This window comes from Gallus gallus, chromosome 1 (genome assembly GCF_016699485.2).
Source record: "Gallus gallus isolate bGalGal1 chromosome 1, bGalGal1.mat.broiler.GRCg7b, whole genome shotgun sequence".
NCBI classification, from domain to species: domain Eukaryota; kingdom Metazoa; phylum Chordata; class Aves; order Galliformes; family Phasianidae; genus Gallus; species Gallus gallus.
In genome coordinates, this window is record NC_052532.1 from 118,219,200 (window position 1) to 118,246,728 (window position 27,529).

The 27,529-nt window shown below is 40.5% G+C and overlaps 1 protein-coding gene across 3 annotated transcripts in view; it reads right to left on the reverse strand.

The window, feature by feature from the left end:
• The window catches only part of PDK3 (pyruvate dehydrogenase kinase 3), a 54,149-nt gene that overhangs the window by 24,416 nt on the left and 2,204 nt on the right, over positions 1–27,529 (reverse strand). For 2 of the 3 annotated variants that reach the window (NM_001006259.3, XM_040698652.2), the window contains exons 2-3: positions 12,532–12,673; positions 1,161–1,232 (exon numbers count right to left, since the gene is read on the reverse strand). In NM_001006259.3, the coding sequence (NP_001006259.1) occupies positions 1,161–1,232; positions 12,532–12,673 (214 nt within the window). Of the gene's footprint in view, positions 1–1,160; positions 1,233–12,531; positions 12,674–18,531; positions 18,584–27,529 lie in introns of those variants that run through there. The other variant, XM_046940508.1, reaches the window with a different exon arrangement.

Genomic DNA, 27,529 nt, shown 5'->3' on the forward strand with positions numbered 1-27,529 from the left:
AACTCTGAATCAGTCTGAAATCAATTACGTGCTTCAAATCATTCCTGAGGATTCTGGAGACACTGAGCCCAACTCAACTCTGATCAGTGAAGGGTTAATTGGTATCCACACATTTACTAAGGAGCATCAGAAAGCCAAAAAGTCATGAGGCAGCTGGAAAGAAAATAAACAGTAGTTTGTAGGACTGCCTCACGCAACCTGAAGAAGGCACCACTGCTCTGTTCCTTCCAAGATGAGTTTTCTCCTGCTCTAACATTCTCAGTGATCACTTTGAAGTGATAAAAACGTGTAATAAGCAGCTCTGGGTCATTTAAAAGAATAATAAATCTGGTAGACCTGCAAACTACAGCAACAAAGTCCACTTCTCAAGACTGGGATGTGCATTTAATTTTCAACTAAAAAAACAACTCACAATTTTCCTGCTGTAGTACTACTATAAAAACCATCTAACCCAAAGTTCACGAAGCAGTAATTATGTGCTACTATTCTAAAAATTCATAGAACGCTGACTGTTGAGCCATTTAGTAACTGGAAATCTGAGACCTAACAGATTTATGAGGCATCTATGAGGCATCTATCTCCAAATACGATGTTGCTGGTAACACTACAATATTTACCTTGCTGTAAGGCATTCAAGAGAAAAACCAGAACTGCGATCAGATCCTTAAGGACTGTGGATATCAAACCTATTTAAAAGAGCACTTCAGCTCCTTTTACTCTCTCTTGCACAACTGTTACCTCGCTAAGTGATAACAGAAACTTAAGTCTACCTCAATTGACTAAAATGACCAGGATGCTCATTCCATTTTCAAAAATCTGTTCCTCTAAGTCTTAATGTTGTTGGTTTGATTTGTTGTTGCTTTGTTTTTGACAGCTTGAGGCTGATACCAAATTCAGCTCCAAACAAAAGCAGCTAGAGTGTTAGTGGGACAGAACTACTTCCATTCAGGCAAATCTCACATTCTGTGATAGTAATTAAACTAAAGCAAGAAAAGGTAGAGGTCATTGTGAAACGTGTAAGTCATCTGGTACCACACAGGGCACTACAAAGGGCAGCAACATGACTCCACCTTACAATTAAGGTCACTGTTATCCTATGGCACAATAAAAAACAAAACAACATTTTAAAATAAACTGTCATGTGGAAATAAATTACTCACTCATCCAGAACATGAGGATCTTCAGGACTTTTATTTTCATATTCTAAAAGCTCGAGGAAACTCTGCATGTACCTGAAATAAGCGAAGATGATAAAGTAAGAGTTAGAATAATTAAACCTAAATTACTTCTGAACTTTTACTTAAGTCTTAAGGCCACACAGTCTCATGTAAAATAACAGAAGTATAGCACATTTGTCTGCAAAGGCTGAGACTTGCAAACACAGCATAAACAAAGAGAAACAAAGCAAACAAAATACATTATTTTGAGTTAAAAGTCCAGGAAAATAAATCATGTTCTAGTTTAGACATTCAGTGAAAACCAAGTAACTACGAATGCTTAGAGCCATGAAGGCACCATGCAGGTCCCAAAGAAGACTAAAGGCAGCGTACCACTAAACACAAACACAGCTGGCCTGCTTTGTAAGAAAGCCACCTAAACATCGTTATTCCACAACACTCATCTGGAGGGCAAAGTATCACTCCCAGGAGCAGATGCACTTCACAATACAGATGTGGCTTTACAGATTAAAGAATTTGGAAATATTTCTTGAAGTAAATCACACAAGGCATCAATCACATGCATAAAGGATAGGGTTTCAACATTATCATAAGGAGTTGCCACTCCTCTTCCTTTTTGCTCTCCCTTCTTTCTTGGGAAAGTACCACCACTGCTAATCAGATGCTTGCATAAGAAGCTGTAGCTTGCTGCAGTGGCAAAACAGTCAGCCAGATTGGTGGGTTTCTTTCTTTTTAATTGTTCTAGTGCATGAAAACAACTCAAAGAAAGGCCCAACTGGCTAAAACTAGTATAAGAGAGAAGAAATAAAGAAGAGTAATGAGGCTATGAAACTTCACCCGACATTTTCAAGTTGCAACCATGTTTACAACAGCAATGCTGTCCATGTATAGCATGCCCTGTCCCTGAAAACCTCCAAGGCAAGGCTGGATAAGGCCCTGGGCAACCTGACCTAGCTGTGGTGTCTCTGCTCACTGCAGGGGAGTTGGATTAGATGGCTTTTGGAGGTCCCTTCCAACCCTAAGGATTCTATGATTCTGTGACTCTTTAACTCCCTCCAGAACCATATACTGCTACTCATTTCTCATTTCAGTTTCAGTCATAGCAAAATGGTGCAATTGGCATGCTGAAAGCTTTTTTTTTTTTTTGTTACCTTTTTGTTGGGGATTTTCCTTAGTTTTTATCTGGCTCAGTAACTCAATTTGGTACTCAAGTTGGTAGACCCAAAATAGTAGAAGCACTTGCACACAGCTAAAAGCAGGCTGTCAGCAGGACGTGGTTAGGACTATTGATTTCAGTAGCAGTGCACACCCTACCAATAAACCAGCATCTGACATGTAAATGCCTCCATTTGGTAACCATTTCAGGGCATCACTGATGGGGAGAGAAACAAGTTCTACTTGGTGAACATTACACAGAGTTATTTCAAAGTGAGTGTCAGATTACAATGACAGACATTGAAGGGAATCTCATCAGAACAAACATAATGCAACACCAACCCATTAGAAAGCCAGCTTTCCTCCTAATATTTAATCTCTCATAGTTTAAAACCATTCCCCCTCAACCTATCGCTGTATGCCCCTGTAAAAAGTCAGTCTCCCTCCCATTTAAAAGCTTAGGGAAAGCGTTGAGAATTGTTATGAAAGCCTCTACTAGCAAGCAGAACCAACATTTGAAGTTACATATAAAATGGTGCCAAAATGTTTTGAGCACTGCCAGGATTGTTATTCTGTATCAGCACTGCTGGAACTAAGAGAAGGGAAGACAACAGGAAAGTCATTGCAACTGAAAGTGTTGAAGAGCAGTGACAGAAGACAGGGAGCAGGCAACTGTGCTGGGTCGACCCCAGCCAACAGTGAATTACGTACACTACTGCTTCTTATTCTCCTCTCCTGCTGGTTGGAAGAAAAACAGAAAGAAGGCAAAAAGACTCCTGAAAGGAGGTTGTGGTGAGGTGGGTGTCAGCCTCTTCTCCCATTGTAACCGGTAGAGGGAATTGCCTCAAGTTGCGCCAGGGGAGGTTCAAGTTGGATATTAGGAAAAATCTCTTCTCCAAATGAGCAGTCAGACACTGGAACTGGGCTGCCCAGGGAGGTGTTGGAGTCACTGTCCCCGGAGGTGTTCAACAAACATTTAGATGCTGTATTGAGGAACATGGTTTAGTGGGGAAATATCTTTGGTAGGCAGACAGTTGGACTGAATCTGTTCCAACCCTGGTGATTCTGTGACTCACAGGTTAAGATAATGACAGTTTAATAGGGAAAACAAAAACTGCAAGTTAAAAAAACAATTCACTACTTCCCCCATCAGTATGCAGATGTTTAGCCACATCCAGGGACGCAGAGCCTCAGCATGCACGATGATTGCTAGGGAATACAGACCTAATAACCAGTAGCATCCCCTTTTATTCCTCCTTTAAGATTTTACTGCTAAGCACAATGGCATATTATAATATTGAATATCCCTTCAGATACCTCAGAAGAACTGTCCCAGCTGTGTCCCCTTCCAACATACTCTCTGGGTAGGGGACAGGGTAGAACAGGGAAAAAGAAAACTGTCTTGACAGTGTAGAAGCACTGCTCAGTAACAGCCAACACACTGGTGTGTCACCAACATCATTTTATACGCAAATTCAAAGCACAGCACTGTATGTTGGCTGTTATGAAGAAAGTTAATCTCATCCCAGCCAAGTTACAGCAAATAACTGAGATCTGTTCTACAAAGTGTTGAAAATTGAACGTTCTCTCATTCCCCCACCAGAGCACAAATACTCTTTGAAAATCCACGTGTGGGCAATGACTATAGTGTTGCAGAAACCTATACGCAGAGGACAAGAAGTGCAGCTGAGGTTACATGGGACTGAAGCCACTATCCTTTGAGGAGAGGCTGAGAGAGCTGGGACTGCTCAGCCTGGAGAAGAGGAGGCTCAGGATGGGGTGGGGAAGGAAGGGGTGGGAAATCTCATCATTATAATTTCCTGAAGGGAGGGTGCAAAGAGAACAGAGCCAGGTTCTTTTCAGCAGTGCCCAGCATCACGACCAGAAGCAATGGGCATAAACTAGAACAAAGGACGGTCCCTCTGAACACCAAATAGCACTTCTGTGATGTGTGGGTGATGGAGTCCTGACACAGGCTGCCCAGAGGCTGTGGAGTCTCCTCCTTGGAGATCTCCAAAAGCTGCCTGGACATGGGCCTGGGCACCCTGCTCAGGCAGGGACCGGATTACGTGGCCTCCCACCTCAGCCATTCTGTGACAAGGTTATCATGCAGAACAGAGTTAAGTGAAAGTTTGTCCATGGAAGTCACATAAAACTTCTGAAACAGTCCAGGACTACTCCAATGGAGGTGATCCTAGGCTAAAATAAAAAGTTTCACCACAGAGTAATATTTTCAACATGGTGAGCATAGTTATACTAGGTCCTGTCACACTGATTTATTTATTTTACTACAACCATCATAAATAACTATAGAAATCCCTCAAATGTTGTTTGTCTGTTCCATGTCTGAGAAGTACTTGATGTCTCTAATGCTGCTTATCTTAGAAGTTGTTCTTTCATAATGCTAGAAGAGTATCAATTCAGAACCACCTCCACAACATACATATTTGATCCATAACCCACTGAAGATGTTTCTGAAAAATGTAATATCTTCGAATTTGAAAGATATTAAAGTAGCTCTACTGACACAGGGACTGATGAGTATGTATTATGTGGAGGATAGAGATGCAGGAGAGGAGCCAGCAACACTGTCAGCTGGAGCAGGGACTTAGTTTCTAAAAGAGTGAATGAGAACTAATTTCCCTGAGAATGTGTCCTCATATGCACTCTCATTATTAATTTTCATGGGAAAATAACCGCTTTACTTTCTGAACTCTGCTGCTTTATCTGTGAGACTTAACACATAACAAATGTATGAGCGCCCTCATTTACTAGAGGGAAGGGCCTCAAGCTGTGCCAGGGGAGATTCAGGTTGGATGTTAGGAAATAATTCTCCAAGAGTGGTCAGGAGCTGGAAGAGGCTGCCCAAGGAGATGGTGGAGTCACTGACCCTGGAGGCACATGGTTTAGTGGGAAATGTTGGTGATAAGTGGATGGTTGGACTGGATGATCTTAAGAGGTCTTTTCTAACCTTGGTGATTCTATGATTTCTTTGAAGAAGTACATTTTCTTCAACATTACCTTCCTCACATGAATCAAGATCAATCAAGCTAATCACAGGTAAGGATGAAAAAAGGTACAATTATTACAGTTAGCAAAACATAGTTAAAGTACCTCCGAAATGAAAGATGGAGAGAATGGCAGATAATGCAACAAGACAATTCCAGGCAGAAGTTCCACCCAATCAAACCTTTCAGAAGATCAGCTTTCAACTCCTTGCCAGACTAGGCTTTCTAGCACAGGCATAGCACAATATGTGCAAAGAGACAGGTTGAACTGTCATACATACCCTCCACATTGTAAAGCATTTCTTATGTTATAAAAAGGGTCAAATGTGTCAGTAAATTTGTCAACAACAAACCGCTTCCCTCTTCATGCTTCCCTCCCTCATCCTTTCACATCTTCTTCCTGTTCCGAAACCCTTCCTGCCTCTATACATGCTGCCACCCTTATTGTTTTATGAAGACCTGTGTTCCTTTTCCCTGCCCTCTCCATTTTCCCTTTACCCTCAGTATAGGCTTTTTCTGTAAAAGCAACAACAGCTTTCTGCCTCCAAGAACACCTAGGGCTTCAACTTAACTGTGCAACAAAATCAAAGACTTCTAGGCTGGAAATGACCTCTTCAGATCATCTAGTCCAACCCTCCAGTCAAACATGGCCAGTTAGAGCAGGCTGTCCTAGACTAAGCCCAGCTGTGTTTTGAATATCCACAGACAGACATTCCACAGCCTCTCTGGGTAACCTCTTGTAGTGTCTAATCACCCCTGCTGTAATAAAGTTTTTTTTTTCCCATTACGTTCAGATGGAATTTCATGTGTTTTGAGTCCATTGCCTCTTGTTCTTTCACTGGGTACTACTGAAAAGAGCCTATCACCCTCATCTTCATTCTCTCCTATGAAGTATTTACTTGCATTGATACTATTCAATCACCTCGAGCTTTCTCTTCTCCATGTTGAACAGCTCAGCTTTCTGAATATCTTAAAGGAGATACGCAGCTCTCTGCCTCTTCCAATACAAGTCTTCAGTAAGTCTGTATCAGAGCTGATAGAATCTCCAGTGGCACAGTAAGTGAGAGGAGGTTATTAGGAACCTGTTGATTCTTGATATCATACAATATCTTGAATGCCTTGTTTCTGAAGATGCAGAATAATAACTACACTTAAAAAGCTACAAATATTTTTGCTGGAAGCACAGAATTATTGAGGTTGGAAAAGACCACTAAGATCATCTAGCCCAACCATCAACACATCACCACCATGTCCACTAACCATGTCCTTCAGTGCCACGTCTACACAGTTCTTGAACACCTTCAGGGACAGTGACTACACCACCTCCCGGGGCAGCCTGTTCCAATGTTTTCACTACTCCTTCTGAGAAGAGATGTTTCCTAATATCCAACATGAACCTCCCCTGGTGCAACCTGAGGCCGTTCCCTCTTGTGCTATCACTGTTACCTGGGAGAAGAGGTCAACCCCTGCCTCACCATAACCTCCTTTCATGCAGTTGTAGAGAGCGATATGGTCTCCCCTGACCTTCCTCTTGAAGGATTGAAGGAACAATCCCAGTTCCTTCAGGCTCTCCACATAAGACTTGTGCTCCACAAGCTTTGTTGAGCTTCTTCAGACACACTCCAGGGCCTCAATGTTTTTCTTACACCACAACACAGCACTCAAGTTGCAGCCTCATCAGTGCCAAGTACAGCAGGACAATCACCCTGCTAGCCCTGCCAACTACACTGTTTCTGATACATGCCAGGATACCACTGACCTTGGCCACCTGAGCACACTGCTGGCTAGTGTTCAACAGAGCGTCAACTAACAGCCTCTGATCCTGAGGGGTGTTAGGGACACCAATCAGAAAACATGAATATCAGCAGTCCTGTACTGATGTTGAAGATAACACAGCAATGAATATTTTAGGTACTGAATGCAAGCAATACCTGATTTTTATGCTATGTGGATTTGATTGGCTGCTCACTACTATTAGCATGCTATATTTAGATGTGTACACTCTATTTGCTCATTGGAACATTGGTCCTAAGTCTGCTGCCTCTGGAGTAAACAAACATTACTAACTCTAAGCTGAAAGATCAGCACTTACATACTACTGGAGTATCAAGTAGGGGCAAGCCAAGTGTTTATCTCATGTAATGCAGGAAGTAACTGTGTAGAAAACAGTCTCAATCAGAAAGAAGACTGAAGCAAGTCAACCAGAAAAAAGCTGCCAAACATGGCCACCAATCCCCTGAGCGCAAGCAGCAGGCAGAACAGGTTCTAAGGCCACTGGTGTTGTGTTCGGCCGACAGCATAATGAGGAACCAAGAGTTTCTGAAACCAAGGGAAATTACTCAAGCTAAATGCTCTAAGCAAATCTACAAACATACTGAAGTGGTTTATCTTTAGTATCTGTGGTGATGGATAATCTATGGCACTGAACAATGTTTTTCCTTTCAAAAGAGTTAGCAACAATATTTACATGTTTTTCCAATTCTGAACTGTTATTACTTTAAGGCAAGATCATTAGCACAAGGATCATATCCAGCAAGTTAGAGATACGAGCTCAGAGGAAAGGCTATTAACAGCTCATCTAAGCCATTCAAATTTCTTCTATCACCCTTTTCCAAACGCTTGGCTAAATGAAGTTGGAAAAAATGAAAAATGTAACCTTAAGTCAAACAAACCTAACCCACTCTCCAGTGCCCATGGATTACACATCATCCAAACAGAGCTGCAAATGCTGTATTTTTTTTTTTTTGTCTTGTTTTGGTTATGATTTACATGTTCTCAAACTGCTTACATCCCTTCATCCCTTACTCCACCCTAAAAAGAGTTTGAAACTGAAGAAACTACAAAGTAAAAACTTCTTTGAAAGGAAATTTAAAGCCATGATGATCTATTAATAATTTATAACACTGTCATAACAGCAATAACAGTACAGTTTGCCTAACAGTGTGGAGTCAGCAATGCCTATAGCAGTTAGGCTTATACCCCTATGGCAGTTAGGCTTGGTAAAGAACGTCATTCCCTTTTCACACAATTCATTTATTTATTTGAACTTTCTTTTTATTAGGAGCATAGCGGGAGATATGGATAACTGAAGGTTTTAACTACAGGATTTACCAAGCACTGGAAATCAAAACCTGATCATATTTTAAATACATTCCAGGTAAAATTTCTACTTAGCTAGAATAAAGGAGGAAATAATAATGGACAATTTCCTACATTATTAGTAAATCAATACAACAATACAGGACATAAATCTACCAAAAAAAAAACCAACAAAACAACAAATCCATAGCCTAGCTGGAAAAAGACAGTGGCAGTTATACTTTGCCATTTTTGGTGAGTCATCAAAAGCAGAAATCAAAGCCTGTGCCCTTCAAATCTGCTGTCTTTCTCGTGCTTAATTATTTAGTACAGTCCACTACAACTCACTGGGCAAACTCTTTGGCTTCAAGCACTGTAGCTTTGTTCGTTCTCGAATTACCACAAAGTCGACTGAATTCCTGTCAGTCTGCCAAACGCAGTAATTCCAGCATGGCACATTTCATACATGAAATCACTCTAAGTGCTCATAATGCCAACTCCAGATTTAACTACCATTCTTTTTCCCCTCCCCCAACTTTTCCTTCCACCCCCTCCAACTCACATAAGATACTTTACTTTTCCCCCCCAACATGAATTTCAGCAAGATTTTCCATTAGTCTCTAACATCCAAGCACTGATGAGATAAAACCTATCTCCATGGTAACATAATTTTGTTAGCATAATCTGAATGTAAAAAATAGAACAAAAACAGTTATTAATCCACGAACTACAGATTTCTCTAATGTGCCTTTCCAGGAAGGGCCCAAAGTAGATAAAAGCTAGGGTTAATTAAGATGGGAATTACAGATGTGAATTACAGATGTGACTGAGCCCATTGTGCAACCCTCACACTCATTTTTGAGTATTTTACAAGGTTAGATCTTAGCTGCTGTAAATTTTTATGGCAACTATTTTCCCACATCACTGTAGTGATGATATCCTTCTAAGTAATTTTGTCACACATCCATATTCTACCTGCAGAGCACTTTTAGATAGAACATCCTTCCCAAAGCTGACCTACAAAAAGGGTCTTTTTTTTTTTTTAAAGTGGGAAATTGCCCATAAGCTGCAAATCTCTAGCATGCTGCTTGCTGATCTCTTATTTGGAATCACTCCATTTTGCAGCCAAAAGACATTAAATGCATTATTAATTGTTTCACTTCCTTCCCTTGCAACCTTCAGGCAAAACACATGCATGTTAAGTTACAAACTGTAATGGGGACAGAGCTAATGTTTTAGCTTTGTGTAGATGTCAACGCAAAACTCTGCTTCGTGTTCATAGTTCTCTATGTAGGCAATGCCAGTTTTCTTCAGGAAAGAGTAGATGAGTACAAAGGAAGGACAGCTGTCCTGCTTATCCTCATTACTACACACATGAGGCTACAGAACACAGAAAGGAGAGAGAAAGACTACACTTCTCCTGAACAATCATTAGTTAAATCCCTGTTACACAGTGCAGTCAGGGAGCACGCTACAAGAAAAGCATTCTGAGATGGATTTGAAGGCTGGAGAACAGAGTTTGCCTGCAGCAGAGAGCATATTCTCAGAAGTATCAAGATGAGACTGCTTCATAAGAGGCCTAAGAGACTGTGAAATTCACACTATCTTGAATGTAACTGACTGCCCGGATGCAGGATTCATGGGAAAGGATCCACGCTACACAGTAGGTGGGGTTAGGTTTGGTGGAGTAAGAAAACTAAGTTCTGTCTGAATAAACATCTTACTCTAGTTTAAAAGTTTAATAAAATCTACTGTAAGGACTAAGAGCCTTCTGAATTTTTTGGCAGATTGATATTCATTAATATTTTGGGAACTTGCAATTTAAGGCTCCAACTAATTTGGAGTCTTCTCAAAACTACACAGAAACACAGAGTTTTAGTGTAATGTGGTAGTGCAAATAAGTCATAATTATGCTGGTGATGAGACAGATTACTGGAAATTGGCAAATAAACAGACGAAAGTGAATAATGCATTATGAGATGTATTTGCTCACTCGTGACAAACGTACATCAGCTTTTTGGTTTGCATATTAATAAACTGTCAACCAATGACAGTAAAAATAAAGGATCATGAAATCTGACTTTAAAAAGCCTAAGTATGAAATGAATGAACATGAAATCACAAGGAGGTTTCTTCGTTTTACAAATGCTTTTACAAAGCAACAACTGAAATTATATTTGTTTATTCTACGGCATAAGACTCAAATCTCTCTGTAGGGACATCTAAAGTTTAGGTTAAAAACAAGCGTGTTTCAAAATTCCCTATCTTCATAGCTGTCTCATGGTCTAGGTGACGTAAACTTATTAAAACTACTGTTTAAGAACTAAGCGATGAGAGTAAATTTTGCCCAAGGTTCAACCCTGGTATATGACAAGGATTTATTATCCAAAGAAACTTTTTTTTAATTAAAACTCCAAATACAAAAATTGGAAAATCTCATTCAAGTCCCCATCTATAACCAGGAAAACAACATTCTACAATTGCTTTTGAACTTCTGACATACGATCACAAATATATTCTTACATAATCTCAATGAAGATATTTCCTTTCACAAAAGCTATTAGTTAATTGAAGATCAAAATCAGAGGACCACTGGGTAGGACATCTACTTGAACCTCTTCATCATATTGAAGACTCTATCAGTTGTCTGACACTTTGGCCCATTTAACAGAAAATTACCAATCTACAGCTGTGATAGTGCACACCACATTATCACATAGAATATATGATTTGGACAAGTATGTTACAGTTATACTCAGACACGTTCCAGATTTAAGTTGGCAGTATCTATCACAGCTATTAAACTCATCTCAAACCTGCAACCAAAGCACCTCTAAACAGCTATTCAGTTTCTTTGCCAGAAATGATGCAAATGTTGCTTGGCTCTGTGTTAGCAGGGTAGAAGCCTATGCTGCAGAACATATATTTTGACTACAGTCAAAGTCAAGTATCACGCTCTACAGTTACTACAGAAAAATTACTTCAATTTATCCATTCACCTATCTATATTTCACTGAAGACAGCTTCACAAGTCATCTAGATCAGAAAAGCATGAAAAGACCAGGATATTATCCACTCTTCTATTTAGTGTAACAGCTTCTGGTAATATCAGACAGACATAAGCCTTCAGCCCCTGCAAGCTGCCACTTAATCACAAAGTGATTACTCTTGTGTGGTTCTACTGCATTTACATTTACTTGAAGCACTCAGTCACTATGTTTGAAGCAGTCAAAACGGCTAACACTGTCTCTCACAGACAAACATATTTAAACCAAATTGTGTAATATCACAAAACCTAATTTATACTTAAAGTCTGATAAAATGAGATGATGTGCAGCCAACAATTGTGTGGCTCAAGGGCTACAATCAAAGCTTGCAAAAGCCAATAACATTAGTTGTAACTCATGCACCTAGCCGCTAAGCTATTATTCGCAAACGGAAGTTTGATGTATACCACAAATACATTTATATAAAAATTCTTTGGATCAAATATTTGCAGGGAAAGAGGCACTGAACACCCTTTGAACAAAAAACATTAGAGCTTACTACAAGGCAGCTGTCTCTAAAATTCACAAATAGGCTAGCAATGAATTACTGAGGAAAAATGGTAACATTTACCATCATATACTATTTATTAAGAAGGAAAGTGTTACTTAATGAGCAACAGAATTTTGTCCTGTTCCATGACTTCCTCTAAACAGTAGGCTTTGTTTAGCAGTGAGAAGAACAGGCACAGGTTAAACTTGCTTTCAGTATTCTTGACAGAGGAAGAGTAAGGGGAAAGGACAAGCTATTTTAAGTCACGGGTGTAACATAGAAGGAATATTGAAGACGACAGACAACTCTTTGGAGCTGCTGACCAACTCCAGTTACCTGGGAGGCAGTTACATGTTTTCATTAAAAATACTGATTTACAAATTCTTATCTAAGATCCATAGCAGTTAACGTGAGACAGAAGAAAATGAAACTTCATTTGATAAGAAATAACGTTATAAACAATTCCAAACCAAAAACAGATCAGCCTGTGAGGCCAAATGTAAAGCATCATATACAGCATTAGTTTTACACTAATTTCTCAATTCACTTTAAAAAACAGACTAACAACAACTTACCAACTCTGCACCAGCCCAACTGAAGGCCTGTTAAGTAAGTTATCAGGCAACAAATTGACTTCTCTCATGGTGTTAGCTAGCCGCACGGGAAGTTCTTTCCGCAGAAACATGTAGGAAGTCTTCTCACATGCATTGTCACGACCTGTTATAGGGGAGAAAAAAAAATACAGATCCATTTAGATTTAGACTCGCTAGTGTCAAAGGATAAGAAAAGTTACTGGAGGGAAAAAAAATTAACTTTTTTCAGTACTCTGCTTCCCCCTCAGTCCCAACAGACAGTTTTGGGTGCTTTTTCCTTCAGTACAAAGGGTAGTACTTTTGACTTTCTAGAGCTCACCCCCTTCTGTCAATGACATGAATTCCTTTTTTCACACTTTGAGTTTCTGACTGCCTTGATCTAGTTTCTTCATTCATTCATACAGGCTTCAACCCAGCCAGAACCTCACAAACATACCAAGGTAAATGTACGTTACAGAGAAAACTAGGAACTGTCTGTCTCCAACAGACACTCAGCCCCTTCGATTACAATGTCCTCTCCAGTTCACATCTCTAGTATCAGACACCTCCTAACACTCTCATATTAAAAAAATTCAGATTCGAGTTTCTCATTATGCTTTCAAATGTCCAAGGAAAGAAGTGGCCTTGCAAGGAATGGTTGTGCTGATTAAGGGCATCAAGACATAACTCTTCCCTCTATTTGCTAGTGTTGTCTCTGTGCTTGCTCCTAATTTTAGAGACATCAAAAATGCCGGCAAGGCAAAAGTTGAGCAGCTGCAAGCATCCCAGTAAAAACAACAAAAAAACACAGCAAACAACAACAAAAAAACCTCTACAGACACTCATTTACTATTCTATATAGGATTCCTTGGGCCTCATATACTACTGCTGGAAACTCCAACATAACACAAACCTTTGTAACCCTTTTCACAGGAAAATCACAGTACTACCTTTTTGTTGGTTTTATTTTTAAAAACCAAAATCATTTGCCTTTTTTGTCATTTACTGGTTAAACGTAAAGAATTCCTTTGCACAGTTCTGAGTTCTGTAGGAGCATTAGATAAAAGCTGAATCTGAGTTAGCAGTGTGCTCTGGCAGCCAAAGGGGCCAACTGAGCCCCAGGGTGCACCAGGCCCAGCACTGCCAGCAGCTGAAGGAAGGGGCTGTCCTGCTCTGCACTGCTGAAGGCTCACCTCCAGTACTGGATGTGGTGTTAGGTGCTACAATGTAAGGAGGACTACAAAGCTGGTGAAGGGTCCAGAGGGCAAGACGTGTGCTAAGTGACTGAGGCCCCTGGGTTTGCCCTGGGAAAAGCAGCAAAGGTGGTGGCCCCTTCTAGGGTTGGGCTACAAGGAGCTAATGGCCAGTTGGAAGGAAAGCACACCTCTCAGAATCACATTCCAGTTTTGGAAAGCTGCAGCTGAGTATCTTTCACTTTCGTTTTTAATATACTTCTATCCAGTACAATATTTTCAAAAGTGAAAACAAGCGAACAAACAACAACCACCACCCACAACTCTTCAGAAAGCAAACAGACACAGAAAAATAATACTATTTTGCTACTGACCAGCTTGGAAAAATGATAAATCATTGGAGCTCCTAACCCAAACCAGAAGGACATGGCTGACAGTATTCTTAAGCTAAACCAGTCACCGGCGATATATATAAAAACAACATCTCATGCTCTCATACACTTAAGATTCTCACCTAAACAGTTCAGAGAGGAGATCAGAGCTGACTGGACATGCTTTCTGTACTTTGCAACCTTTCACAGAAGAGGGAGTTCTTCATCAAAACTAATTTGCAAGGAGTCCAATGAAATTAACAAAGAAATCCCACTCAAGTTTTACTTGTCATGAGTAGTCAGTCTTCTGCTTTCATCTAGAAAGACCTATCTTTTGTGATTATCACCAGTACAACTACCTGCAAAACTGATGAGTGAAGGCATAACACTAGAGCTACAAATTACATTCAAGCAAACCAGAAAGCCTTAAAGCCCCGCTGGGCACATAATCACACAGATTTGCAATTTGGAAGACTCTAGTACAATGTAACCGGCACAATCAAGGTGCTACTTTTTAAGACAGTCCCATTATAATCAGCTGAACAGCAGAGTTTTCTCTGCATAGGTAACACGTCCTGATAGATTAGCTCCCAATCAAACTGTAACACAAGCGTAGGGGAACTCAGAGGAAGGATTAGGGTTTCCCTTTTACTTTTTTTAATCATCTAAGCATCAATCAGTGGATCATCATTACATTCTATTGGCATCAGCAGTTCCGTCACCGTTCCCCCAACAAACATTTGTGCGCCTGTTTTACTTACTTGTCTTTTCCCCTCTCCAATTACAAATAAGCTCATCCTGTAAAATTAGACATAATAAATACACCGTTACATTGTTGCTGTGAAGCACAGTAACAATTTCAGAGTTGAAGCCTTCAGCGAAGTCTGGCCCCTGCCACCCACAGAGAACGCAGCCCTTATTTGCTCACTACTCGTCCTACCGGCTGAGTCTTCAGGAAGAGGGGCTGGACAGCAGGAAAGAACATCCTCCAGTTAGCTCACACTACGCCTTCTGCACTGAGCAAAAAACTGGAACCAAGATTACAACTGCTTCTTTCCAAGAGCATCTGAGAGCAAGAGTAGTAGTTTTCTAGGCAAGACAAAGACAGCCCAGGCAGACAATAAGGAAAAAGTGGACAAGCACCCACAGCCCATGTCAGTCTATAGAAGGACACAGAGGCCCTTCAAGGACGCAGCCCCGAGTTTGTGCAAGAAAGACTGCAAAGTTGCTGGACTGGAAAGCAGGACTGGCAGAAAAGACCCATGACCTGCTCTCCCATAAGCAAGGGCACATTTCTACTTAATGTGTCTCACTACAGCAGTTCTAATTGGTCTCTTTTTAAGGAGTTGCCCTGCTGTGATTTAGGTACAGAGCATTTTGGGGTCCCTTTGCATAGTTGCTTCAGGAAAAGAAGTGCTATTTCAAGACTAACCTGGAGTCATTTCACCATGAGCCCCAGTACATCTTTCTGTTTTTTGGTGTGCTGTCGGAACAACATCTGCATAGCTGTGTGTAGTTTATCTGAGAGCCTCCACAGAACCACTTCGGCCTCTAGCGGAAGGCTGGGTGGTGATCTGCCTGCCAAGCAGCATGTGTTTGGGGACAGAAAATGGCTGTGCACCGGGTCAGCAATAATTAAGCACCCTTCAGCTTTCAAAACATCATACTGCGTCCTAACAGCTGCTCCTTGGCTGCTGTTCCTTATAGCAACTCCTGCACTACTACAAAGGTCAAAATGAGTCCAAAAAATAAAATTCAAGTCTAAGTTCAGTATTTTTTTAAACGTGATGTACCATACATAAGTTCTAAAGATTTTTCCATGAAACAGAGCTCTGCTAAGTTGCAATGTCATTTCCAGATGTTTACATTACAGTTAGACTTCTTAATTTTCCAAAGGCTGGCTTGAGTTTTGCTTCATGTTACGCCTTATTTCAAAGCATACAGCTTTCTTTCTATGTATACATTTAATCACTCCAGCTGGGTCATTACACATTGCCAGGAACAAACTTTCATGTTAAACACCAGAGGCCATATCCAGTTTCATTCCATTCAATTTCAGTTCAACAGAATTTGAAGCCACACTCGGGGTTAAGGAGAAAGTGAAACTTGTGAATAATTTCACCACGATTCATCCAGCAGCTCTCAACAAGTTACTCCATAACACAAAGATGCACAATAAAGACCTGCTTACCTTCGCATAAATTGAACTGTAAGAAAGATTACAGTAGTCCTATGCCCTAACGCAGATTACACTGCACTAGGCATCAAGGACTGTAATTAGCTACATTTCCAAAAACAAGGGGTGCTGCGTCAGAGTTTCCTCATTGCACCAAAGAGCCACAGCAGCAGCAGATTTCAAGACAAAAATGTAATGATAGGGAAGTATAGTGCTAGCACAGCATTATAATATGCTACAAACACAGCCATTGTTATTAATTACTAATAGAGGGCATGCCGCTTTTATTTTTTCAAAGCGCTGCATAAAGCTATATTTGCAATGTAATCTTGTTCAATTATATGAAATTAACATCATGGAGACATGGATTGTCGTCCATAAAGCACTGAAACACTCAACTATAGGAAATAAAAATGCACTGTGAAAGAGATGCTGCCACTCAAGTGCCAGTGATTAATTAAGGTTCTTTCTGTCTGCCTCCTTTATTAGTGTTTTAGAACGACATTCGCCTGAGTAAAATGAACATATTCCAATTAAAAACGGCTTACCAAACACTTGTTCCAAGTTTTAGACTCAGCGTTCTCTGAAGGTTGGATGTGCTTCCATTAAAATATTACACCTGAATTATTATGGATTTCTTTTACGTTCATGCTGAGTTTGAGCAATCTGAATAAAGGCTAGGTTAACATTTCACCCTAACGAGCATTTCAATACAAATGTACATTAACTTCCTTTAAATAAAGACACAGTAAAATAAAGACACAGTAATGACGGCTCTCTATGATGTACCTCTGTTTAGTGGCCATATAATTAAAAGCTGGATTTCAAACACTAGTAACAAATAAGCACAATAAAAAGTTGTTTGTGCAGCCACTACAAAGAATAAGAGAGACAGTCCAAATGATGGTGGATTTCACTTTGCAGTGAAGTATGACACATCTGAAGAACTGATTTGATAATCCTTGATTAAGTTTGAGTTGACAATATAAATGGATGACATAGATATGATTTAAATAAAATACTAAGACTTCATGAGAAGTTCACTCAAAAGGTGACATCTAACACTGAAACCAATTGTCTCATATGTGAAAAGGTGTCAAATATTTCTAACAAAATAAATCACACCACTTATAAATTAATAAGTATCAGAAGGAAAAAAAGACAAGGTAATGCATAAAGAAAACATGCTTCATTGAAGCATGAAGGTAACACAGGCCATAACAGTAGAACCTTGGATGCATCAGGTCTTCAAATACGGTAGCAGTAGATGGACAAAGATTAAAAGGTGAAGTTTCATACAGTGCATGTCAATGTTATAACCAACAAATCTTCAAAGAACGTTCAGGAAGCAGAGTTACTTCCAGTTTTCTCTCATCTTTTTATTTTCCCATCGTTGGGATTTAACTCTACTTCAAACATTCACTCTTCTCTTCCCCCTCATATTTTCACCCACAGTGAAAAGTATCAGTAGCTTTTCAGTTCATTCCACTGTAGCAATGGAATGAGAAAATGATTGCAAAGCTGGATCTAGAAAAAAAACCCTTCCTGTTGCAGGAGCCTGAATTGGAGGTACTAACAACGTAGAGACTATCCACACACTCAAACGATGCAAATTAAATTCCAGCAAATTCTACAGATTGACAAAACAGCATTATGCTGAATAAGATTCAGATCACAAAAGAATCTGTCACAAATGGAAAGCTGCAGAAGAGGGCACGTACAAACTTCAATTTCACTTTAGAAGAGGTCAAACTCAGGCCCCCCAGAACATCACCAAATGCTAACAGATCATCTGCCAGATTTCCACATTTAGGAAACAGCCATTTGAGAGCAGCCTACCAGAGAATGGGTGACAATCAAAGTTACTTGCTGCAAAAAATCTAACACAGCTACCACAACCCTACTAGGTACTGCACTGCTGGGGTTTTAACATAAAAACAGCAGTAGTTAGTGAGTATCAGCACTTACATAAGTCGTCCTTTCCCTGTCTCCACTGTCAACTGCTCTTTTTAGTCTCTGCACAGCACCTAGGGGTCTAGTTCTCTCTGCTAGCTATGTATCCGACACTGAGCTGAAACATCAGCCATCATACTACTGTAAGACTCTACAGCAGGAGAGCCCCACCTGCTGCATGCCAGAGAAGACAGACTCCCTTCAAAATCCACAAGAACGAGGTCAGAATCCTTTCACCCCTATCCCCATGAAACTACTATTGCTTTTATCCTATGGTAAAATAAGACACAGAAAGATAAGAGTGACTGACCACATCTATCCTCTTCTCTTGAACTCCTAGAGTGTTTTCTTAGCTCCTGTACAGGCAATCAAAAAAAGAAAGTGAAATAGAGAAAGCTTCAGAAGATGATGCAATGAGATCAAAGCGTCAGAGCAGACTGAGCAAAGGCCAAAATTAGCCACTTGCTGCTGACACTAGTAAAGCAGAACTAAAGAAGAACCTACAGTTTCCACTGCTTATACACCATTTCAGGAGTGTGGACTATATACTAAAGGCAAGCAATCCATGCTTACATTGCAACAATAACTGTGGCTATCAGAGGGGGAAAAAAAGCCAATCCTGCAAACCACCACCCTCCAGTCCTCCAAAAGCATTAATGTTCCCAGAAGGAATAGAGTCACTTTCAATATACTCTCTAGTGCTCATCTCACTAACCACTGAAACCATCAATCTCACACAAAGCACACAGCATTTGTTTGCTCTGCTTAAGACAGGGCTCTGTAAAACCTAATAAGGACGAAGCAAGAGGAAAAATAACACACACACCATAATGGGAAATGCTGACTCTTGCCAACACTCACTTGCTACCACAGGCTACCTCTAAGAATGCTCTATGCTTAAATAGGATTCCCTTTTCCTACCTACCATGTCATGTTAGAGAATAGCAGCCACAACCCACACAGGTGTTCCAAGAGGAACAGCCAGCAGGTGGCCATATGTGATGATACAGCCCACACGAGCCTTAGGTGTTCAGCCTCTGCTTTTTAGAGGGCTTCAGCCCAAATTCTATCACTGCTCCCTAGGGCTGCTTCCACCAACACCCACAATTTTACATTCAAGTACCGTGTTTCAAGGACTTGTTTCCTCATGGCATATATGATCTCAATATCAAGAAAATCATTGTGTGTTAATAATGAATTGGAGAATGACTGCCACCAAACAAGATGAGTTACGGACAGAACCATACTTTTAGATCTTATACATCTGTAACAATAAATTCACTTTTTTAAAGGCTGAACAATTAGGTTTTGTTAAGTAACTACTCCCTGAAAACCGGCTGAAGGCAGTTCAGACTGCCACCTTAACACAAGTTAAGGACAGAGTGTCAAATGGTCAGAGATGTCATCAGGACATCTGAACAGCTGAACATGGAAGAAACCACCATAACCGTTATTACACTAACCAGAGGCTAGGAAGCATAGCTTGCTGACTCCAAAAAAGTCTGTTTTAAAATAAATGGTCCTTCATATGACCTGGAATTTGCTGGAAAGAAGCTTAGTTTTGAACTGGGACAGATAAACAGAATAAATAAACAAATGAACAATACATCATTGACCAATCAAAGCCTTAGTCAAACCACAGTCCCTTCACTGTCACTCAAGTCATAGACTTCCCTACAGAGGAATGATTCAAGGAAATATATTTATCTGTCTCCCAAGAGGAGCAGATCTCCAGCCAACCATTTGTAACAGCTGTAAACCAGTACCTGTTATGCAATAAAACAACACAAAGCAACACAGATAAATCAATATTCTAAGATAAGCTTCTCTGATCTAAAAATAACATTAATGAAATAAGTATTTTAAAGTACACGCTACGAGAAAACACAGTAGTCAAGCAATACAGTTTAATGCAAAGGTGCTCAAAGAATTACCACGGTTTGTTTTCTGTTTTGTTTTTATGAGAATTCCTACATGCCTGGGGTTGTCTGTCCTGGGGCAACGGGGGAGTAGCTGGAAGTCAGAGTTATACAATTCACCTCTCTCACAAAACATGAGAGGCTGAGCGTTCTTTGGAGAAACCACAGCTCCTATCTGGTTCCTGGCCTTCGAGCTACCCATGTAGCCCAAAGGCTCCCTCCACCAAGCCCCAGTGAGCCCCTTGGAGAAAGCGGCTCCTCAGACATCAGCCCTCCTCCACCAGAAGACAAAAACGCGGAGTAGTCCCAGAGCAGGGCAAGAAAGAGGTGTAGCACATCAATGCTTGCCTATGCTGGGATGGGACACCATGGCTTCCAAAGAGAAGCTGGACAAAAGAAACGTAGCACTTCAGCGAGACACAGAATTTTAAACAAAATGATTAAAAAAACCACTTTCAACATAGATGAGGCTTAAAACACCAAGTGACAAAACTTTCTTTCTGTTTGTTGCTCTTCTGTTAGATTCAGTTATTAATAAACTGCCCACAGAAAGGACTGAGTTTTGTTTCTTTGAGTTTATCACCACCTTTCCCTCCCACAAACGATTCACTTCACACTGTAGCCCATCGTTAGGTATCCCAAAGCAGCCTCCCTAAATTCTCAGTTTTGATAAATTCCTCACTAACCTCAAGGGAAAAGGTCTACAATTCTCAATAACTGTCCCACAAAAATACAACTCCCTGCATTACCTTTTAGTCCCTGTCAAAACGCCAACAGGAAAATTATTCCAATTCTCCAGCCTAAATAAAAAGAAAGTCTACGAGCAAAGACACGCAGTCTCACTGACAAAAATACTGCTGGCAGCACAGGGCCCGGCTCCCCCTCAATCTCAGCAAGGCTTACTAGGCTGTTATCCATCTCGTTACAAAATGCTTTCCATGCTTAACAAACTAGGCTACAAAAAGCTTAGAGGATTAATCCATGTTGCCACCAGTTACCAGGCCTGAATGCATTTATCCAGCACATATATTTTTTAAGCATAGAAAGGATGAAGGCAGAAGTTAAAAATATTACTTATAACAAAAAGTAATTTGATTATTTTTAACTTTGCCTCTTTCTCTACTTGTATTCTTAAATCTGATTTTGACCAAAAAAGAAATCAGTGAAAGCTGCAACAAGTACATGACTTATGTATGAAGGAATCAATGAGAGTATTTATTAAACTGTTATTTATTTTACTTTAACTACAAACCAGTGTGCCAGTTGTTATGTATACATACAGTAAGTGGCCTCTTCGTAGGGAAAAGACTAATTTAAATAGGTCAAAGCAACACAACAATAAGAGAATGTCACACATACATAGAAAAGTTCAGAGAAAAGAAGGATCAATGGAACAGTCTAGCAATACACGAAGAACATCAGAAAAATGAGAAAAACCCTACGTTTCAGAGCCACAGCTCAGTGCTCTAAGAAAATAATCCTCCCTTTCAGTCCACTACACCAACAAGAAAAATTAGGCACTTAAATGATGAAACATGCACAAAACCATAAACATATCAAGCGCAAACAGTAGCCTACAAACTACTTTTGCAACTTATAAAAGGCAGCTTAAAAAAAAAAACAATCCAACAGGAGTGTATTAAAGATAACTGGCACCAAGAAAAGCTGCTTTAATGCTGCAGGTATGGAATGAGATAAAACAATTCTTAAATTCTAAGCCAAATTCTATTATCAATTACATGGTTTTGGGACTCAGAAATACTAACTATCCATAGAAGAGTACTGGTGAAGTGTTAAATGTGGAATATTATCTAATAAAGATTCGTACCAGTCTGGCTGGGATAGCTCTCTTCATAGCAGCCCATGTGGAGCTGTGCTTTGAATGTGGGACCACAGCAAGTGTTGATAACACACCAGTGTTTCTGCTACTCCTCAACAGTACTTGTCCAGCTTCAAGGCTTTCTCCTTTTCTTTGCTTGCCTTCACCCAAGCAAGCAGGCTGGGGTGGGCACGGTGCTGGGAGGGAGCACATCCAGAAGCTGACCTCCACTGGCCACAGGGGTGGCCCACACAACACAACTTCAGGCTCAGCAATAAAGAAACAACTGGTGGACTTGTCTTCCAAGACAGATGCTACTCTGAGATTTGGCATCGGTGGGTGCACTAGCAGGAGGCAGTGACTGCCTTTGCCTCATTTGTGTCTTCCTCTTTCCTTCACTTACAAAACTGGCCTTAACTCACGAGTTTTCTTACTTAGGCTCTTCCTATTCTCTCTCCCTGCGCCATGGGGGAAGGTAGCGAGTGGCTCTGTGGGGTCTGAGCTCCCGGACAGAGTCAACCTGCCAGAATGCTGCACGTCTACTACACAGCAATTTCATGCTGAAGTTACTCCATACCCTCTATTTTTATTGCCTTAATACAATCTTTTGACTGTTTAGTACCTGGATATCTTACCTGAGCATTACATCATTATTACTTTTTATTTTTTCAGCTATTTAATTCAATATGACTCATCTAATTTTTGGCTTATTCTAATGTCCTCCTCTTCATTCCCTCTCAAAGACAAGTACTGTTCCTGTTCACTTCCACAACCCTGGGACTATCACCAGTGATTATTGCCATGAATCCCACAAGCAACAGCCCTGCTGCTTACTAAGCCAAGAGGACCCAAACACACTTCAGCTTATCCAAGCTTTGTATAAGGAACAAGGGGGAGTTCAGATTTCCTTTAATTCTCTTTTCCTGAAGATCAGATCAAAGATGAACTCAGTCTTTACCATTATGTATTTTAATGACTGTGCCTACTCATGTCCTTAGCTTGTGGAATTTAAGCTACAGGAACGGGAAGAAAAGAAATCCTCCAATATTCTTCAATTTTCAAGAATTGCACTTCAGGCCGCTTCAACTCCACATCAACCTCAGCAAAAAAAAATGTGAGTGTACACAAACACACACACATACGTATTCAGTGTAATACCACATGCTCCTCCTTCTGAGCACCCGTGGGCAGAGAACTGCAGAGCATCCTCGTTCAGCTTAAAGACAAACAGAACACAGATTAAGGAACTTCAGCCACTTGAGGAGCAGGGGAAAAAAAACCCACAATGAATCCCACCCATTGGAGGATGCTCACGTGTAGACAACTAAGCCGTGCCTGCAGGCAGCAGAGCAGCCGGTCGTATTGCCTACTGAACGCAGAATTTCCTTTGCCACACAGTCACCAAAAATAAAATAAAATTTATTGCCTGGATAAGGCAGCTCAGTCATCCGCAGCAACTCAAGGACTGCGCAGTACAACTACACTAAAATACTGAATTCACAATTTATGAAGTTTTGAGTACTCACAAAAGTGAAGTTACTGCATAATCAAAATCATTACAAATTTAATCCAACACTAGCTTTTTTTTTTTGAGAATTTTGCAGAACTGAAGTATCAGAAACGTACCTATCAACATTAGATTAATGAAAGCAAAATCTCTGAAAAAGTCCCTATTGGGCAAGCACATTTAATCCCCAGCAGCCTCCAGAATTGACCAATACTGACAATTCTGTAAATGACCCCATTTGGTACCAGGACGGAATATTACACAGTACTCCCACACACCAAATAAATCTCTCCCTACCACATCACTGTTCAATAGCAACTGCTGAACTGAGTTATGTAACTGGAATGACCCCTATGGACCTTCACAAGAATCAATACCAGGACTGATAAAAACTTCAATGTTACAGCAAGTGTTGGAATACCACTGAGTGCCAGAGCTGTAAATAGTAACAGGTTACAAGGAACAGTTGCATCACAAGCGGCTCCCAGCTGCTTGCCGTGCTGCAGCCCATTCCAAGGAACCCCCCTTTCACACAGCAGAATAAAGCAAATCATGGTCCATGCTCACACCTACAGAATGAAGGACTGGATATGGAAAAAAAATCAAATAGGCCAAGAAAAAAAACCATGTACAATTCAGCACACACCTCCAGCTTTCACTGGGTCGAGTCTTTTAATGCAAACACAAAGCCAGAGTGAAGTTATTCTGTTAGTTATTCAGTTAGGCAAAACTCACTCACATCAGGATGCTAGTTAAAGCTCTAAGACATAGAAGAATACTATTGAAAACCTGGGAAAAGCCAAAGACATTGCTGTTACGGTATTTTCATGAGGCTCTACAAAAATCAAGACAAAATATCCCATCCCAGCACATAACCCTTCACAGAGAAAAAATTCCAGGCATCCAAGAATGCTCCGCAATGAAAGCCGTACCAAACATGCTGGGTGAGAGCTGAAGGCAGTCAGATTAAAACGATGGTAGTAATGTCTGACCAGCACTCATCCTTCTGATCCAATTCAGTGGTCAGCATTCCGATGGCTAACACTCAGGCTAAGAGGGAATTTCTTTTGAAGATGCTCTTAAAATCAAACATAAGGTTTCAGGGTCAGTGCATAGACAGCAGGAGAATAATTCAGCTGCAATGCAATAAACGATAGGGCATTATTTAATAGTTCCTTCTAGCACTGAACTTTGTGAAAGTCTCAGACACACAACCTCTCCACTGAAGCTGTGTTTAAAAAAAATACAATATTTCTTTGTGTAGACTAATCCTATATTGGTCACCCTTCTATGAGAAGATAAATTAAGTTCAGACACATACAACTGCTTTCAGCCTCTACTTCCAACCCCCACATCTCGTTGTTTGTATCTCTCTGCTTGCTGCCTTCCCAGTTTCCCTGTTTCTAAGCACGTTTTCAGTTTCGCTGCTGACAGCCCTCCTGCCACCAACGCAGCAACACAGAGTGTGAGCACTTGCAGCAATCTGATGTAGTACTGCATGCACAACCGACAACAGCAGTGCCAGCACACGGCCTACTCCTTCCAGCAGTTTTGGAACAGGCCTATAAGCTTCCTCGACACAGGCCAAGTTTAATAGGTACCACTAATCGATTTCATAACAAAAGTTAGATATAAAAATGAGGAGGATCTGTTGTATTTGTTCCTCTTTACCTCCAGATATGCCCCAGCTGCAAGCACTCACTGCTGCACATTCTAGATGCTCGTGGTACAATGCGACTGCTACATCACCACCCTCGTGATACGCTTCAGTGCCAGTTCTTGCAGCAGTTGCCACAGACATTTTGATTATAACCTACAAAATCACAGGCTCCCAAGCCATGTTCCATAACAAGGACTCACTCAGCCCATGATTCACTGCCCTCTCCCTTAAGTATATATTCCCCATTTTTGCCCAGTGTCACTAGAAACTACGTTGTATTTAAGATTAGCATCTGACAAGTAAGAGGAAATGAGTGCCCTTTTGTCAAGTTTTACCCATACATATAAACAGCTACTCAAAAACACGTGTAACCTCAACTATAAAATTCATCCAAAACATTTGGTTTGAGACTTGCAGGAAAAAAAAGGATAGAAGTCCAACTGGCCAAGACAGCTTTGGTATTAAACAAGCTCCACAAGCACACAGTATGCATCAAACCTCAGCCCCTCAGAAGTCTCAGGTACATCATTACCAGAGCAGCAGTAATCAGAGCATTACACTGAGCACAGTTTGCCAGCATACATTCACAAAATACTAGTTAAAAAAATTTAAGGTAACTCTTTCATGAATAATCAAAGAATTGCCCAAGTAGTATCACCTGTTTCTTTGTGCTCAAATATTTTATAAGCAGCCTTTTCAGTACAACCACTCTTTTCACAAAATTCTGTCAGTATCTTTACCATCAGCTGTTTACCGTCAACAACACGACCCAAACTGTGCAGCTGCATGGAACGCGTGAGCTCAGGCACAGCTCTGTGCTACTTAGGCTGTAACGTTCCTGGCTTAAAGCCAGTCCTGATCAGCCAGGGAGAGTAAGCTCAAGTCTTTCTGTGCCCTTTTTTAAGTGCTAGGACACTGCTAGACATAGAAACGCTACGTTCCCCAACAGACGCAGCCAGCTGGTTACTTACCTTCTTCCCCAGACATACTTGACTGACCAGTTATCCACATAAGAAGCTGATGAGGACTGCTGGCTATTTCAGATTACCTGTAGTCCTTCAAGGCATGCTTTGCACAGCTGAGGCAAATCTAAATCAGGAGGATCTATCAAAACACAACTCTGATACTGGTATTCATCCCCACCCCTAATAGTATTGCCCTAGAAGTATACTATAGATTCATTTGCCTGAATGTTGTTAACATACGTCTCCATTTAAAAGTTTACTTCAGAAAAGCTATTTTAGCGATTACAGCAGACCGGGCCATTTAGGACTGTGCACACTTAAGAGACCCACCAAAATCACTTCCAGAGTAACTATCAAGCTTAAAAGCACACATCTAAATCCATGTGTTCTGTTAGGTTTTTTTTGTGGGTTTTGTTTGTTTGTTTTTCCCTTTGACAGGGTCTGGGGAGGTCACATGAGTGTCACATGAGAGTAATGGGTGTCTCTATACACCTAGAATGACATACTAACATGAAACAAGATCTACAGTTGTTTATAATAAACACATTTATGGCATGTCATTCTTTTTGCCCGATTGTGACACAGAGGTCCCAAGCCCACAGTGACACTGTAACCCCTCATTGTGGCACAGTTGTGGCAGCTATGAAGATAGCTGCAAGCTCGACAGAAGGTGCATCACCTATAGGGGCGGAGATACTGCTTTAAGTATTGTTTTCTGATTAGCTTCACAGGGCTTTAGTATTAGTAAGCTAGTTTAAGTAGTCAGACCGTCTTTCATAGAAGTTTAAATGAATTAAGCTACCTGAGCAACTTTTAAAATAAATAGCATCATGCATTTCTATCACTGGAAAGGAACAAACACTGCTATAAACTGTGTTTGAATGCACTTTGGCCGTCAAGAAACACAATGCTTTTCTCCCCTTACTCACCAGGATTTTGCAAAGAGAAAAATCAAACCAACATAATCAGTATGTAATCAAGAGCATAAAGACCTTGTTAGTTTGGTATTGACAGAAATTAAAAATAAAATCTTCCAAAAATAAATGTGCACTACAGTAAGTACAAATGCCTTTTTACAAGGAACATCCATCAGACAACAAGATCCCAGACTGCCACTCATGAGTTTCCTCAGGGCTTACTCTTCTTTAAAACCTGTTAGAAGGTTGTTCATGTTTTCGTATCACAAGCACTACGTGTACATAGCTTAGCAAAAAATACATATTGTTTTTCCAAATGCAAGATCAGTCAGCTCACAGAAGCTACCTAAAACCAGAACTCCTTCTTCCCATCAGGCAATCAGACTAGGTAAACATAACTGAGCTGCACCTTTACTATCACACTGTACCTGGCACATTTGCTCACTTGAGCGCGTGTGTCCAATGCCATCAGTGAACTCTTTGAGACAATCCGGGCAGCAGGACTGTATCTCCTGATGCAG